A 17,831-nucleotide genomic window follows, 5' to 3' on the forward strand; every position below is an offset into this window, starting at 1 on the left:
AATAGCTGCCATGTGTCAGCCTGCCCTCAGGCCTCAGCCCTATTGAACCCAACGTGTTGTGTTGTCTCGGGAGTTCCCGTGACAGATTCCAGCTGGGGCTATTTTCTGTCACTGTCTACTGTCTGGGCATTCTTAACAGATGGGGTCTGATTGGAATGGTTAGAGCAACTTGAGTGACAGCCACTGACTGCATGGTGGCATGGATGACAAGTCAGAGGTGAGAGGGGGTGACAGGTGAGAGACAGTTTCCCACTGAGGTGGACTGGGGAAAGGCAGTAGTGAGAGTTGGCCAGTGAAACATCAGTGTCATCGCCCATGGCTCTGGCTTTTTCTCATCTAAGAGGCCAGACATCACTCAAAGCCCAAGCTTTGTTTATGTCAAGGCCAAAAATAGTTCAGGATCTTAAATAGGTATGTGGTAGGTTTGAAAATATGGGAGATGTGATGGCTGCTTTGGAGAAGCATTACACCTACTAACTAACAATCCAAGCTGTCACAAACCGGATCTATCATTTAACTCTTGATGTTTTCACTAGAAACCAAAGTTAGATGCTTAGTTGTTGGTTACTTTTGTGATGCTTCCACTAACCTCAACTTTACACTGTAAACCATCATCTCCTTTTTTGGAGAGGAGAGCTAAAGATTTGTAAACAGACATACAGAGCTGGCTCTTTTCTTGTGCTATATCTCAGTTAATATTCTTGCAGAAATACATCTTTGTTTTAAAGAAGTTTTGTTCATGTATCCTATTTGTATAGTATATATTTCATTACAACTTTGCACAAAGGGCAGTATTTAGGTTTGATTAGAAGACTAAAATAGTAAAATGCTCAGAATAAGCAAGCAGCTGTTCTTTAAAATGTTATTTTGCCACTTACCTCTATCAAGAAAGGATCTTACTGGGCCAAATGTTAAGCATGTTTCATTACACAAAAAAAATAAACTTCTCGTAAAATTACTCGAACGAACGTGGTGAAACGGGGTCCAGTGGACCAAAAACTGATTAGTTTGTGAGATAATTGCGCGATTGCGAGCCAAAGAGATTTTCTGCTAGTGTTTCCTTCTTCACTCTCCTCTCTCTAGTTCACCCAGTCTTTGCCAAGTTTGCTGCATATTTAGACAAGGCTGTAAAACGTGGTTTAGTTTATGACAGTCTTACGAACACTCACTTCTTTTACATAAATTACAGCACTTGATTGAATTGTGAAGACGGAACCAAACTGCTGATAATTTAAAGGCATGTTGTTGTTTGATAGCTGGTGTTTCACAGCTGTCGTCGGGTAATGGGAATGTCTGGTGGTGATCCATGTGTCGACTTTTAAACATTTTCTATTATTCAAACAAGAAATTAAAAATCCTTGGATCCTTTTCAGACTTTCAGGCTTTCTAGTTCTAATAACTTAAGACGTCCACTTGTTCTTTAATCAGCAGCATGTTTGAACGAACTCTCTTTAAAACAAAATGTCAGAAGCATGTTAGTTTGATCCTGACTAAAGCAAACACTCCAGGCCCCTGCCCGTCATTAGGAGCCCAGATCCTCAAGTTGTGTTATGCCTCTCGAGAGGAGGTCTGCTACTCCAAACACATTCTTCGGCTGACCACCATGCTGTCTTGAGCATGTCTCTGAACTGAAAATAACAACAGAGAGCACTGTAAGTGTACAAAGCCCGCCGTCTTCCAGTGAGGTCAAAAGCCACGTCACTTCACTTTTAAAAGCCTTCTTCAGCAGAAACAATTAGCTGCCTTTGCATCTCTCTGTCTAGCCACAGAATTGCACTTAATTGTGCTTCTGTCTGCACAAGTTCAAACATTTATCTCCTCTTGAGTTGTACTATCAGTTGAATTTCAGTAACCAGAGTGTCTGGCTTTGTATAGAAGCGAGGCAGTACCTATACTCAGTGTAAGGTATACTGTCTATTTAATTGCTACCCAGGGAACCCAGTGCTTTAACTCTCAGCAGGCCTCCGTAAAAGAATGTTAATTAGCTCAACAATGAAATGCTGGTCCTCCATTGTTGGGCTTTTGGCACTGATACCTTTGACAGTGAACTGATGGAGAGTCAAAGAGTAGCTCTTTGATCTTGGTCAAAATCTCAGCGAGATCATTTTAGACATGCTGGAGTAAGTAAATGGGCTCAGACTGCATAGTTATATTAAAAATGCCCCATACTACCTCCATGTTTATGAATTAATAAATATCAAGGCATTAAACTGAATTTTTTATTTTTACGACTCAAAACCAGTAGCTTACAAAGCAAGAAGTATCAGTTCCTGTTAATGTAATGTAAGCTGGAGCTATAGCTAAATGTCAAATGTCATATTTCACACTGAAAAAGCATAACAGAAACATTTTGGTATGTTCAGTATGCAGGGCTGTAGTTCTGAGGAGAGGTGTTGCTGAGTTTAACACTAACCGTATTAGAAAGCATTTGAAGATTCACATGAAAGAGGATGATGAGTTCATCAAGGCAAAAAAAGAAAGAAAAAGGCATGAACTCGGCGGCTGAACTCACACACGAAAAATATACTGTGCTGAATTTAAATGTCTTATTATTTACTCAACTGTGGACCCAGTTTTGGAAGGAATTCGCTTTTAAATGCACATGTAATCTCAGGCATCAGTTTTGGGAAAAAGGAAAATGGTGTGGGTCTGTGTGTGTGCGTGTGTGTGTGCAGTCAAACATGTTATTGAGTGAATAAGTAAGTAAATAAGTAAACAGTGTTTGTAATATTCATTGCTTTTGATTATCTTTTGGCACAATGATGAATAGAGTTACACATTTACAAGTAGGCGTTGGAGCAGAAATGTGTGGGTCTGTTTTTGTTACGTGCACACTCGAGCCAACTAAATTACATCATTTATAAATGCTCACACTCATGCCGTGCAGGGCTTCGTTTGTTCTCTGTTATGAGGAATGGCCTGAGCTTGCTTTTATGGACTTACGTTTGTGACATTTTTCTGAAAAGAAATTAAATCTAACACTTTTTGCTCTTGGGTAATGAGAAGTCCAGAGATGTAGATGTGCAACTGGTGCTGATTTTGGTGCCCAGTGCCCACTGGGTGATGTCATGCCTCTGTGTGTCCTCCAGGTCAGAGCAGTCACCCCTGTCTTCTCATGGTGTAAGTAGCAGCTCACTACCCAGAGAGAGGGGGATTTCAATAAGGCGATTTGGGAAAGGTTGTGTGTGGCTAATCTGCACTGATTCAAAGGCTATTATAACATAGACCATGTTTCACCTCCTCCTCTTTTCTTTTTTCGTCTCACACTTGCTTACTCCGAGTTTTAATACCAAATTCTGAGGATGCAGATACTCTTCTGTGCCTCCATAATCCCTTTGATGTCAGACTGTCAGCAGTGATGAGTCTGTTTAAGGGGTTTAGCGTAGTGGGTTTGGCCCAGGAGAGATTTTTCCTGGAAAACACAAAGCTCTGTTCTGGCCCAGCCGCCCGGGCTGTGTGCACGAGCACAGAGGAGCTTGGACGCTGACTTGGACGCTGGTGTTGGCATGGGGCTGGTCCTCCTCACGGCGGCAAGAGCTGTGCGCCATTGTGCCAGGGAGTCACGCTCCGCCTCGCGTGCCCACTGGGGGCATCGCATGAATACTCTCTCAATGAGTTTTCTTTCCTCTTTTTATGGCCTTTTTTCTGACCTGACAGTTACACACAATCTGTCTCTGTGTGACTGTCTGGAAAGATTGAGTTTACAGAAGACAAAGAAACTCTTCACCATAATCGGGTTATCCAAAGTTGAGGAGGTTGTTTAGGATGACGGACTCCAAACTATACATGGCTCTTAAACACTTGATCTTGCTTTGTTTATTTACTCAATGTAGTGTATTTAGCAACTTTTACTTATCTGCTCATTCCTATCTGTGCGATTGTTTCCTTGAAGGCAGCAAGCGAAATTACCTCTATTTCTTTTCAAATACTGGAGCAATTTGAATTGTCTCAGAAATCTCTTATTCTTCTGTGTGTTTGCATCATTAAGCAGTCGTCCCTGCTTCATTTCTCTGGAGCTTTGTCTGGTAGCAGCTTAAATCAATCTTCCCCTAGCTAAGAGACGACTGCAGCTACTGTATGCAGTCATTCTTACACAGTATCACATGTGGCAATGCATCACTGCAAATCTGGACTGCACAGTGGTCTGTATGCAATACTTAGTCCTCAAATGTCTTCTTTCAGCACAAAAACCCAGTAGAAACCAATCCCATGCTTCTAAATCATTGAGCCTGGCTGAAACATTTGGACATTCAGATTGTATATTTCGATATGGAGGATGATTTTTGGCTAATAACAGACATACGTTGCAGCTATGCATGCAAAAAAACAAAACAAAAAAACAACACCACATTTTTTTTTTGCATGATTTCCTATGTGGAAACATGCACACTTCTTTTTGTTCTCTACACTGTGGTTGTTCCACACTGCCTATCTGAACTTTGTCAGCTTTATTAGTATGTAATCTGTAAATCTGCTTCACCCACAAGTTCTGCAAGGCTTTCATTTCTCTTCCTCCAATGAAAAAAGCTGCTCGCACTTACGGTTTGTGCGTCTGCCTCTGTCTACCTCTTTTAACTCGACTTTGTCATGGCCAAGGAATCTATCGCTCGTAGCCAGCTCAACACGTGCAGTTCAGCTGAGAGAAGCGAGCCAGTTTAGTATGGGCGGTATATGGCTGTCATTCCGGTTCGGAGACTGCTGCAGACGGCATTCATCTAGAGCCTGTAAATGGAATTGCTTCAGTCTGGCCCTAGATATGCAGCCTGGTTGTCGCCAATCACCATAATTTTCGGATAATATACTGGCTGGGGTCACAGAAGTGGTATAGCTTCATTTTTATATCCCCCGGTGGAGTGCATACTGAGGCTAGTCCACATGTGAGTCGGTAAAATGCCGTCAGGGATTTTCTCTGTTTGTGTGGCTTGCATTGCAGCAGAGGGAGTGTAGACTGCTTGACCTAAAACGCTTAGTTTCAAAGTCCACCGGTGACCTTGTGTCTCTTGGTACAACTGTTTTCCTGAACACTGGAATGACACAATAATTTATGGCAGGTTCCTGCCAGGGAAGTCCAGTGTGCTCCTGTTATGAAATTGGAATTCAGCTCAGAAAACTCCCGGATTCTTTGATGTGTATGTCCAAACTCTCTTATGAAATCAAGTGGTCAGTGTCCATTATTGAGTGATTGTTTCCTACATGAGGCGTATATTAATCCCACACTGTTCTTTTCTTTTCTTTTTTTTTCTTTCCTAAAACAGAAAACTCCAAGAGGCCGTTCTCTTTTGGGAGCAGAGGGAATATGGGAGAGGAGCTAGACTCTCTCAGAGCCTCAATAGACGATCAAGGTATCCATGAAAACAGCTCCAACGGCACGCACAACAAATCCCCACGCAGACGAAAGCGTTTCCTCTCCTACCCTCGCTACGTTGAGCTAATGGTGACGGCGGACGTTAAAATGGCGCGGCACCATGGACGCAACCTGGAGCACTACATCCTAACAATCATGTCAGTAGTAAGTAAAATAATGTTTCTAAAAACAATCTTATCAGCTATTTCTTAACTGTTGTTTAGTATTATTTTAGTATCATGTATTTGGGTTTTGGTACATTGTTGTCCTTTTGTATGAGCATGCACACGCTTGTGCTACTGTTATAGATTCTGTGTTCTATGTTTGTTGTGTGGTAGTCCAGGTTTTGAGATTAATAGTCAGTAATGTGTTTATGGAACATGGGCATCATGCATTGGTTTATATTTTGGTCAGTGGGCTAACCACTGCTTAACAGTTTTTCAAACCCCTAAATTGACCAGAATCTTACTCTTTGTTTATCTATCTGGATGAAGAAATATTTTGTTCAGTTAATTTAGCCTCTGTGTCTTAAACAAAATAAGATTGTGGTCTGCTGCAACCTCAGTTAAAATCTGTGGTAAAAACATTTTTTTTGTTTGTTTGTTTTTTTGCAGCAGACAAAATCTGAATGGTTAGATGAGCATTTAAGAAGAGGCAAACCAGTTTCAAAATAGTGCCCGGTGGTTTTAAACAATCGTCTGAAGTTCTGCCAGGTTATCAGTTAGAACTTAAATCAAGACAAATGAAATTAACTTGAATCAAACACAGACTAGTTCTAAGTTGAAGCAGGCTAGCTGAGTTGCTAACAAAGAAATGAATACATATACTTTATCCAAAAAAGGTTTAAGTCTTTGTAAACTGTAACTTATGTTGTAAGGAGTTCCTCAGCAGAGGAGAGTTAAATACTAAAAGATGGTACAACACACTAATAAGCTCCTCTCCTTTCTAACTCAATGGGAGAAGTCTTTGCCATTGTTGGTAAAACTTATTTAATGATGGAGACGTCCATATTAATTTTTTTATTTGGCAGTTTTAGTTGTGAAGGAAGTTCGGTGGTTCACACGATGTTGAAAGAAAAAAGTTTCGTCTTGACAGTTTGAAAGTTCACACTACCGACTAACTCTGTTGGAAATAGTTTTAATTGGACCCACTGGTCCCTGATCTGTTTATCCACAGAACAGGGACACATGTGTCTCTAGAAAGACAAGTTTCTGCTTTACTTCCTTTAACAAAATTCCCTTTGTCTTGAATGTACTATATGTGTAGAAGGAGACAGACATACCCTGTGGTGAACAGAAAGCTTTCCACATGGCAAGATTTTGTAAAAGGAGGAAAAGAAAATGTTGATCTTTGTCCATTTTTTGTCCAGTGTAGTCTGGCCTCAGATTTTACTATTTGACATTCTGGTTGTAAACCCTGATGTGACCTCAGCGTGCTGCTGCGTCAACCTAAGTAGCCCTGTTAATTTGTACAATACTCACCCAGCAGACTACTTTCTGAGTCCCGAATCTGACTGGGAGACCGGACTGGTAATCAATCCAGTGTGTGTACATGATCCTGTTTCTCTCCAGTTTGGCAGACTGAATGTTCAAAACACTCATTAACTTATAAAAGAGAATGATTGTCAGTGCTGTGTTGTCCTTAAGTGATGCTGTAACAGTACAGTCAGTGTTAAATGTGTCAGTGTTCGCTGCCAGGTTTAGTTCTGACACGCTTATGTGTGCAGACCAGTGGTGCAGGCTCGCACAGACACACACTTTTTCTTCCTCTCTTCTTTCACTGGCTCTGAGGCAGTTACTTTTGCCACGATTTAACCAAAAGTAGCAAAAACCAAACAGAGAATTTTAAGCAGAACAGAGTCGGATAGTGTTTGATCTACCAGTACTGTGGGTTTTGTAAATGAATAGTAATCCATCAGTTACTGCTATTTCTGACATAGGAACCCCAACCCCCTCTTGAAGAACCTCACCACTTACCCCTAACCCTAACCAAATCTATATTTGGATTTATTAGGGGTTTTCCCAAAAGTCACCAAACTTTTGGCTGTAAGAAATATCAGGAATATGCAATATATGTATAAAAGAGTAATTTAAACACATCATCTTTTAACCCTTGTGTTTCCCATAGTTTGATGCTAGCTACAGCCCTGCTGACATTTTTGAGCTTGTGTTTACTTTACTGTCTGCGTGAGATCTTGTAGGGATGGCCCAGTGTAGGTTGTAGTCCTCCTCACATCTCATATAATAACATATACTGGGGTGAGCGCACACAGAACAAGATCCTCCGTCACAGCTGGACTAATGCGTAGACAGGCTCTTTTTGCCCAGTCTGCACAGGCCGGAGCTACGTTTGCCTCCCCCTTAGGCTAGGACAAGTTAAATGTTTATGGTGGACTAATGAGTTCCTGTCACGAGGCCGCACACGGCCCCGGGAGACCGCTGGCCGACCGTGTCAGGGGTGCACAGAAGAAGTGGAGGGGAAAAGGGAGTGTGTTGCCGTCCTCACAGCTGGACTTGGAGTTTCACATTTGTAGCTGGCTTGAGGTTTTGTGTTTTATTTTTTTCTTGAAAGGTCTGTGGGGGAATAGTAATTGGTTTTAATACTCTGTTTTAATAATCCTGTTGATTAAAGTTACCCTGAAGGAGACATTTTTTCCTTTCCTTTGACTTCAGTGAACTGTTGCTATGTTGATTAAACCAAACAGAGCTCAACCCAAAAAAGTGTTTTCTCATTCCAAGGATCAAGTTAAGAGACGTATTAGCTTTTAGCCTTTAATCTGTGCTCTGGCTCAGATTAGTGGAGGTTTGCATTTTTTGTCTGTGTGTTTTGTCTTTGTTACAGGTAGCAGCAGTGTACAGGGACCCCAGCGTAGGAAACCTCATCAACATCATGGTTGTCAAGCTAGTCGTCATCCACAATGAACAGGTGAGTATGGGGTTTTCAATGTTGCCTGTATGCAGGTCTTCATGTATGGCTGACGTCATTGCAGGTGTCTCTGGGATTTTTTTTTTTTTCTGTGGGGCCTGTTTGAAAAGACACTGCCTTTCTTGTCAAATCTCAAGTCTCAAGTCTCATGAGAGTTCTCCTTGGAAAACAAATGATACTGTAGTAAGGCAGCCAGCCACCTGCAAAAGAGATGTCAAGAGGGGAAATCTAGTTAGTTTAGTCTCTGCAGACTTAAAAAGTAAGCCATAGCTGCTATTAACATTTAATGCTATTTACACTAAGAATGTATTCACGTAATTATTAATAGAAAAGTCAAGGTGCGTGGAGTAAGTTTGCTCCAGTTGACCAAGAAAGTCTCCAGTCTCTCCAAATGTGGCTTGATGGCCAACAAAGTCACCTACATTTGAATATCAGGGAGTGCTAATTAGTTTGACTGAAAGGAGATGACTACTTGGTTGGATCAGAAATGTCCCTGAAAAGTGGGATCTACAGCTGCTCCTGGAAGCTGGTAACCAGTGAAAGACAGATTCTCCAAGGGTTTACACTTGGATTTCTGCTTTCTAATGGAGCTCATGATCATGCGGTTACACCACTGCCAGGCAACTGTTGGTTAGTCAGATAATGACTTGGTAACTTAATGTAGGAAATGCAAAAGCATAATGAAAGGATGAGGCTGTTGGGAATATCAGCATCTTCCTCAGACATGTTATAACTTTTTACATTTAAATTACAATATATTAATTAAGCATCCATCTCCGCCATTTCTGGTCCAGAATACTACAAGCGTTCATATTGACATTCCTTGTGAACATGTCAAACATGACCCCATTTGAAGGCAGAGTATTTTCTGGATGTACTTGAAGTCCAAGTCGAAGGCGTGATTCAAGCATTTGATGTGAATTTTTTGTTGTTGTTTGTTTGGAAAGCTGTGGATGTTTCCCAGACTTTGCCCTGATCTATGCCATTCATTGCAAAGGCGGCGGTTCTCAAATCTGTCCTACAGAATGACAGTATTCAAAGTGGACAAACATCATAGGATATGGCAGGTCGACACGTGTTAATTGTGATGTATTTTAAATATGCGTATTGGTCACAACCCCATTTGTGTTTCGCCCCAAACAGGAAGGGCCCACGGTGAGCTTCAACGCTGCCACCACTCTCCACAACTTCTGTGTCTGGCAGCAGAGCCAAAACGTCCAGGACGACAGCCATCCTTCTCACCACGACACCGCACTCCTCATTACCAGGTACTAACTCCGTCCCCTCTTTGAAAGTAAAGTTTCGCACCGTGTTGTTCACAATGTTATAGCATTGTGTTTTTTGTTTTTTTTTTCCCAGGGAAGACATCTGCCGCGCGAAGGATAAATGCGACACGTTAGGTAACTTTTTTTTTGCGGTGTCTTTTTGCAAAAATATCTCCACCTCAAGTTCCTCATGGTTAACTTTCCACTTGGTTGAGCAGAGCACGTAAACTGTGCTGTAATGAGTTTATGGCAAGCTGTCAGCTAATAATGTTATAGTGACAGAACAGAGTGGTAGAAAGGGGAGGAGGGTGGAAGACTGCTAATCTCTCAGAGTACAGAAGTTTTGATAGTTTAATCGCCTTTAACACTCAAGGAACTTTGAACAGCTCCTTTTTTTTCAAATAGCTGTGTGTTTATATGTATTTATGTGCATTTGTGTGTTTGTGTACGTGACTGTGCAGGGCTTGCGGAGCTGGGGACCATGTGCGACCAGTACCGAAGCTGCTCCATCAGTGAGGAAAATGGAATTAGCGCCTCGTTCACCATCGCTCATGAGCTGGGCCATGTGTAAGTTGCAGCTCAGAAACTGCAGTAACACCCCCCCTCCCCTCAAGCCCTCACCCAGCATACACTCACACGGCCTGTCTCACCCCTCACAGCTAGCCTTGACAACAAAAGCCCTCTTATCAAGAGACGCAGGGTGCAGCAGACACAGGTGCAAAACATAATAAAGTAAAAAACTTTTAATAACATGCCAGCCTATAATACCTTATTATAAAGCTCCAGAAGTATGTGTCCGAGCTTTACCTTGACAAGCTCTGACAGAATGTATCATGGAGTCGGTAGAAAAAAAAAATCGTTGTCATTTTGGAAGATCTCTGTTTTTTAAATACAAAAAAATAGATCCTGTGATGTCTTAACTCACACGGACCTTTATCAGACAGTACAAGGCTGGATGTTGTGTTTTGGCGATCGTTCGCTCCCAGTGCGAAAAGACAGATAAAAACAACGAGAAGACGTCACAGTGCCAGCGTGTGTAACTCGTCTTTTAGCTGGTGATGGCAGAGTTATCACAACACACCAGAGCGGCCTGCCAGACAGTGTTTTCACAACAAGCAAAAACTGCCACATGTGTGAAGTGGAAAATCCTGGATGTGTAACCTTTTTCCAAAGGAGTCTGATTTTATCTCCCGATGATGTGCTGTTAATCCAAACATCCATCTCAGACACGTTATTGTAAATCACTTGTCGCCTCCTCATTCTAGTAAACCGCTTGAGGTGATTATGGAATAAAATATGGTGAAATAAGGTGTAATTTTAGAAACATTGTTATGTATTACAGCCTTAGAGCTGATGTTTAATACATGCAGATATTTCCATCTCAGCAAGCCCACTTTTGGACAAATTGTTTGATTTGCGAGGCATCTATCTTTTCTTTGTTCATCCATCCTGTGCACCTCCTTCGCAGAGTGCAGTTGTGAAGTTGACTGAGACTCTCTTTCTGGTCTGGCTGTGTAGATAGTAAAAAGGACCAGTGTCAGTGTGGGCCTGTGAGCCACTGGTTAAGAATGAGAGATATTCTTCTACCTCCTCTGTCACGCTCACACATTCTTCCAGTGGAGAGATCGGACCAGAGCCGCAGCAGATGGACGGGTCTGCTCCCCCTCCCCTTCCCCCTCGCATCCCATGTGGATCTGTTTATGCTAAAGTTCAAGCAGCTGGAGGCCCAGTTGGCTCTTTCCTCTTGGCATGGTTGATCGCCGCGTTCGCAGCTCCACTGTGTTTAGCGCTCTGGGAAAGCCAGTGTCAGGTATTGGGAGCCACTCAAGAGCAATGCAGATTAAAGAAAGATTTAGGCTAATGGACAGGAGGCCTTTCTCAGATGACTTTTCTCAGACGTGTGATTGCTAATAGCAATCATGGGGATTTCCAGGCGACGCGGCGTCACCTGATAGCTGTTCAAAGGTGACACATACGAGGATTTATCACGTTTGCCAGGCTTTAATGCCTTAGATCACAAATAAATCTTCCTGATCTTTTGCTGTGTCATCAGAATAAATAGCTGCAGGAAGGCTGTCTTTTTTTAACAACTTAAGAAATCTGAAAGGTGACACTGCAAACACAACCCTCTTCAGCTAACTGGACTGATACATTCGGAGTAGCTAAGACATGCAATTCATGCTGGTGTCACTTAGTCCTTTCTTTGGTGAAGTTCTGTTCATTTACATTTCATCAAAGATGTTTTTTTGCAGCATGAAAGCAGGGATGTGCCGTCATTTAGTTAAGAGCTTTGACTAAAACTGATTGGACTGTAAAATCCCTACATTCCTCGTGCTAATAATTCACTAGAATCAACTCCTCTATTGATCCGCCCACAAAACTGCCTGATTTACAGGCCAATTATACTAAAAGGCACTCATTCCAGGGTTTCGAGCTAATGTCCTCATTTGTACCCTTCAGACACGAGTCAAATAAATCATCATAACACTCAAAAAATCCCTTGATCACTCATCATGATAACAACAAAATATGTTTGGCCGCAGCAAAACATCCAGTTCTGAATTTCTCAGATTTTCTTGTCACCGTTGGCAAATACCATTCGAGTCAGATTTGATGTTGTGAGTATTATCCAACAGCTTGGTGTGCGTGTGTGCGTGTGTGTGTGGAGCTTATTATTGTGCCAGAGGCTTAATTATTTCCTGGGTGTTTGCCCCGAGGCGCGAGGCCCCTGTAGGGTGGGCTCCGTGCCAGCCATGCTAGGTCTTGTTTGTGTGGCGGTACGGATTGACCCTCGGCTACAGCTCAGAGCCCAACGCATCCTGTTGTAAACATCTCAGACATCATACAGCTGGATGGGTTCCTGTGTGTATAAATATGGCGCTCTCGTGTGCGCATGCATTACATTTTTTTATGGGTTTTACGCCAAACCGCAACAGATCACAGGACATCCGTATTGGAGCACACTGTTCTGGACACGATCAAGAAAACTTCCTTTACGAGACTGCCAACTACACACAGCCTGGATGGATTCATTAATACACAGATGACATGCTGGGCACGGCACTTTATACAGCTGTGTGAAGACAGTTTGATGACTAATGACAAACTCCGAAACACTAAGTTGTTTAATTGACTTGTGGAAGCAGAAATGTCACCTCTGTTGATGAGAGCAGCATACATGTGCACACAGATGTGCCCCTAACGTTTAGTCTACCCTCTGACAATGTGTCACAGTGAGCTATGACCTCTAAGCAGTGAGCTGGAGGGGGTGCGCTGATAGTGGAGGGTATAGCAACAGATAGGTGGAGAGTGATATTTTCCATAAAATGTTGCACCACCTACTGGCCAGCTGGAGTTTAATTGAAGCCGTTGCAGGATTTCACTCAATAAATGTTTGGGAGATAGCACAAACAGGGACGTGTATGTATTTAGGAGTGAAAAAGAAACAGACACATGAAGGAGAAGTTGCATCTGTGTGTGTGAGAGCCCAGTGGAACATTGTAGGGAGATCCCCGCGCTTCAATGTGACATTTATTGCTCTTATTGCGACATAATCACTTTCTGAGTGCTTTTTATGTTCCTCTCACACTCGCTGACCCCATTTTCTCACTATTCACCAGGTTCAACATGCCTCATGATGACAGCCCTAAGTGCCGGGAGGCTGGCATGAAGCACCAGTATCATGTCATGGCTCCTACCCTCAACTATGATAGCAGTCCCTGGTCGTGGTCCAAGTGCAGTCGCAAGTACATCACAGAGTTTCTAGAGTATGTACCTCTACCTCTCCTTTACAATTCTAAAGTGATTTTAAAAAAAACTGCTAATGACTGATTATGGGGCATTTTTATGGAAGAGAAAGTGATGACTTCCAACTGAATAATATCTCATGCATATTTTCGGTGCACTTTTTCTTCTTGCGTCGTACCTAGCCAAACAAATGGCTTCCACGTCTCCCACAGACCTCTGTAGATGGGTCATCACAATGTAAACTGTGTGGAGTTGTTATTGCCTGGTGTTGAAAGAGTATTTCCTGTTTGAATCGGGGGGTCTTCCTTGGCTGACCTCAGCGATGGATCTTTTGCAGTCCTTCAGCTGTCTCCACGCTCAGACGCAACCCTGCTCTGGAGAGGCTTGGCAAACAGTGATCTAGTCACCGGCCTCCTTTCCTCATCAGAACCTGTAACAGCTCATTCAGCAACTCCTAAACCGCACCATGGTCAGTGATCCTGCTGAAGGACTTCCCTTTAAAATGGGAAATGTCAGATATAATTAGATCTTGCCTGGACCATGACCCTTTAATCTTTGCCTCCTATCCTCTGTTAATTGTGGTGGCCTTCACAAAGGACGGCCTTGTTGATCAGATGCATCTGGAGAGCACAGTGGTGGGCGACTCCTCATACGGAGTTTTAAGGTTGTGCTTTGCATAGTTTCCAGCTAATAATGACTTCAGCATCGAGCAGTCGGAACATTCGGCCAAAGATGAGGACAATCTCCATCAATCCCTCTTTTATTTGGATGGGTCCATGTCAGCTGTGTTGGGATTCTGTTTGTAGCTCATTGCTACGCAAAACCCAGGAAGGATATGATGTAAATGTCAAATGCATGGGATAAGTGACAAACGCCTCAGGTATGAAGAGATTAAAGCAGCATTTGGTTCAGTGTGGGAGCCACAACGGTGGGAAAGGCCCTCGAGAGTGCAGCCCAAGTGCTTTTGAAGTCTGTCTCCAGCCAACAATGAGGAGCATTGATTCAATCTAGCTCTTCAACGGCACCACTCCTGCTCAGTAGACTGACCTGGTCAAGTACGTCACTGTTTTGCCTGCCCATTCTCCCTGAAGAGCAAATTCAATCTGCAACACTCTCCTGTTAGTTCAAGTTCAAAAAGGCCGCGCTACCTCTCAAACATCCCTTTACAAATGGCAAAAGACTCCCCCCCCCCGACGCCCCCTTATCTCACTGTTGCTGTAATAATGTGCATTGAACTCCCGCACCTGAAAGCTGATGAAAAGTGTCCCGCTGTAGTGCAGTGTGATTATGTGTCAACCGCTACATAAAGAAACTATTCATTCTCTCTGTGGCACTGTACCGCTGGAGTTAAGCCACAAAATCCAAATATAAAAGCAAAATTTAAATCTTTGGCTGTTACCACCCCCTAGTTGTTGATGCTGGTTGTTGAAACCACATAACCATTAGCAGTGAAAAGGCCTTATCATTTTCCTGTACATACTTCAGAAACTTTCCAAGCAGCAGTCTCTCTTAAAAGAATCAATGTATAGTTATTTTATACATTTTTTCCTCTTTTTTTCTTGATATAATTGCAGTGTTACTTCATGTAGTATATGTTCCTCCAAATTCCGCTAAACCTCCATCATTATCCTGTTTTATATCTCCAATTGGTGCGTGCTGCCAGAAACAAAACTCTCAGGATTGCCGCAGTTGGCTTAGCACTGTTTGATCAAACAATGCACAGTGAGGCTCTCTGTCATCCAGGCCTCTTCAGAAATCTTCAGTCTGTCATATGAGTAGACTTCTTGCACGGTCTATGGTATGTACATGGAAACTATTATTGTTTAATACGTGAAGCATACAACTGCCAACTTTAAGTCATCTTGTAAATAAACTCACAAGTCTCTCAATGGCTGCCAGGTGTGGAATCTCCTTTGGTGCCAGAGAGGAATCGCCTCACTGTCTCAAACGCGCACACCAGATATTCTTTAACGAAAAAATGTTTCATTGACGAAACGACCACACTGACCCCTTCCTCCTGTGTGTGTGTGTCTGTCTGTCTTGGTCTTAATAATCATTCCATTATTTTCCAGGACACTGATTAGACAGATGACCAACTGCTGAAAGACACTGCAATATGCGACTGTCTGTATGATTACATGACAGGCTGCTCCATAGATTCCATTCACAGTATCTTCCACTTGTGCATTCATTCCCCTGCCATCAGGCAGCATTTGCTACAGTTTCTTCCCTTACTCCTGGAAATGAAAGGGTAAAGAAACAAAGTGATGGTAAAGCAGGATAATCCTGTATAATTATTGGCCTGTCACATCAGCTGGTTCTTTGTCGAGCAGGTGTTTCAGTAGCTCAATCCAGGAGGAAATTTGTCAGAGCGGTGCAGACATGTCATGTAATTACACATCTATAGGTGTCTCATCTGAAAGTTTCCTTTTTCCAAAGCAAACATAAAAAAAGACAAAGAAGAACAGATCCTTTGTGGCTGGGCTGACTCTGCTAACATGTTTGACTAGTTCCTTTTCACAGTCATAAAAGCTGGTGATTTTATATGCCGGCTGCTGGTGTATACATACTGTATATTCAGTCCAGCTGTGCTTTTGTTTCCTCTGTTACTGTGTCGTGGCGCAGGGTGTGGCTGATACACAGCCTGATCTGTCATTATACCACGATGCTGGTGCTGGCACTGGCACTGATTTACGTAATCAGGGTCCTTTATGAATCTAAATTCTTTAGTTTGACTTCCTCTTTAAAAAATACACTTTGGATCAAAATGTGGTTCCCGTACAGAGCCTTTCCAGAATGCATCAAAATGTCTGTGCACCTACCTCTAGTTCCTTGATGACAGCACTTAGTTTTTTAAGAGGAAATGGTATCAGTCTATCTGTTTTCAGTAACTTTACGGACCACCCACAGGGAAGGCGCATCTGAAGATGATCACGGACACGACATGTTTGCTTTGCTTTTATGGAAAAGATGAGACATCTTGATACTTTTCAGGGTCGGAAAATAACATCATAGTTTGTCTCATGAAATTGTGTTCATTCTCTATTTTTCTGTTTGTGCACACACTGTTTGTACTTTCCTTTTCATTGGCTGAACATACATTCTTACTTTTTAAAGCACTGGATATGGAGAATGCCTCCTTGATGAACCATCAGGCAGGATATATGAGCTGCCTACCTTACTTCCTGGTCAGCTCTACAATGCCAACAGACAGTGTGAACTGATGTTCGGTCCAGGATCTCTAATTTGTCCTTACATGGTAAGTTCAAGCCATACTGAAAAAGTGAAAAAAGACAGGTGGAAGAAGATCTAAGATGTTTCTCTCCTAGATGCCTTTTATTAATAAACCCTCACAGATCTCAGCAGATCAGTTATCCGCATATCCATATAGATAAACTGTTATCAGTTAACTGTGAAACATGCATTTTAACAAGATTCAGAGAGAGAGAGTAACCTAACTTGGCTTCTCGTGGATTCTTACAATTATTGTGTACATGTCTGGAAAGTATTGAAGCATGGGAGAATGTGTCACTTCACCAACTGCTTCAGTTGAAAAACTGAACAAACATGTTTTATTTTAACATATTACAATTACACTCCCACAAGAAGTAAGACGATATGGCTGGAAGTAGCTCTTCAGAAGTCACTGAATAAATCAAATATTCCTACTCGTGTCACATGTGTTGGAAGCCGATAAAATGTTGTCACATCATAGACAAAATTATTTATTGGCCGTGCCCTCCCCCCACAGAAACAGTGCAAGAGGCTGTGGTGTACGAGTGCAGAGGGGGACCATAAAGGCTGTCGCACGCAGCACATGCCGCTGGCTGATGGGACCGACTGTGGACATGGAATGGTGAGTCAGTCAGTCAGTCAGTCCACGTGTAGACCTGTGCTGATGGCAGACACCAAAATCCATAGAGCTTTTACTGACCCATATGTTCTAGTCAGTAGGGAGACATTTATTGTGCTCCAGACGGTGGTCATGGTTTGCCAGTTTGGGGGTGAAGTTGTGTTTATACAGCTGCAATCAAGTTTTCTGAACCTGAACTGTAAATGGGTAGTGCAGCACAAATAGAGCTAGATCTATTGTATGTTGTATTTAGTTCAATCACTTACTCAGGAGGGAGGTTCTGTGCCTGAGTTGTCCCGATACAGTAAAGTCCATTTGAGTCAGTGTTAGAAAAACACAATGAATCATGTGCAGCTACCATGAAACCAGTGTTAAACCCAAATACGGGTTAGACTTAAATACCTGTTTTTGGATCACCATATCGTAACGGCCAATGTATTTCCTTCTCCATTAATCATCATTGTTGTTAAATGCCTCATTGCATTTTAGACAAAATACATTACTGAACCAAGCCAAACCTCCCATGCATCCTTGCTTTGAATCCTGATGCCATTTCCTTCCAGTTCACTTCCTCTACCCAGAAAAGGGAATAATTTATCATGCATTACTGTGCTGCCTGTGTTCTGGATGCAGAAACCATGTAAATGTAGTCAGGTGATGGCCCTAGTTAGAAACTTGAAGCTTTACCCTCAGTGTT

General features: G+C 42.4%; 1 protein-coding gene across 1 annotated transcript in view; it reads left to right on the top strand.

The window, feature by feature from the left end:
* Positions 1-17,831, top strand: part of LOC311495651 (A disintegrin and metalloproteinase with thrombospondin motifs 20) — a 77,086-nt gene that overhangs the window by 9,380 nt on the left and 49,875 nt on the right. The window contains exons 4-11 of the mRNA XM_084555176.1: positions 5,256-5,509; positions 8,186-8,269; positions 9,413-9,537; positions 9,629-9,669; positions 9,996-10,101; positions 13,155-13,301; positions 16,399-16,540; positions 17,033-17,137. Coding sequence (XP_084411302.1) covers positions 5,256-5,509; positions 8,186-8,269; positions 9,413-9,537; positions 9,629-9,669; positions 9,996-10,101; positions 13,155-13,301; positions 16,399-16,540; positions 17,033-17,137 — 1,004 coding nt within the window. The remainder of the gene's footprint in view (positions 1-5,255; positions 5,510-8,185; positions 8,270-9,412; positions 9,538-9,628; positions 9,670-9,995; positions 10,102-13,154; positions 13,302-16,398; positions 16,541-17,032; positions 17,138-17,831) is intronic.

This window comes from Chelon labrosus (genome assembly GCF_963514085.1).
Source record: "Chelon labrosus genome assembly, chromosome: 11".
NCBI classification, from domain to species: Eukaryota; Metazoa; Chordata; class Actinopteri; order Mugiliformes; family Mugilidae; genus Chelon; species Chelon labrosus.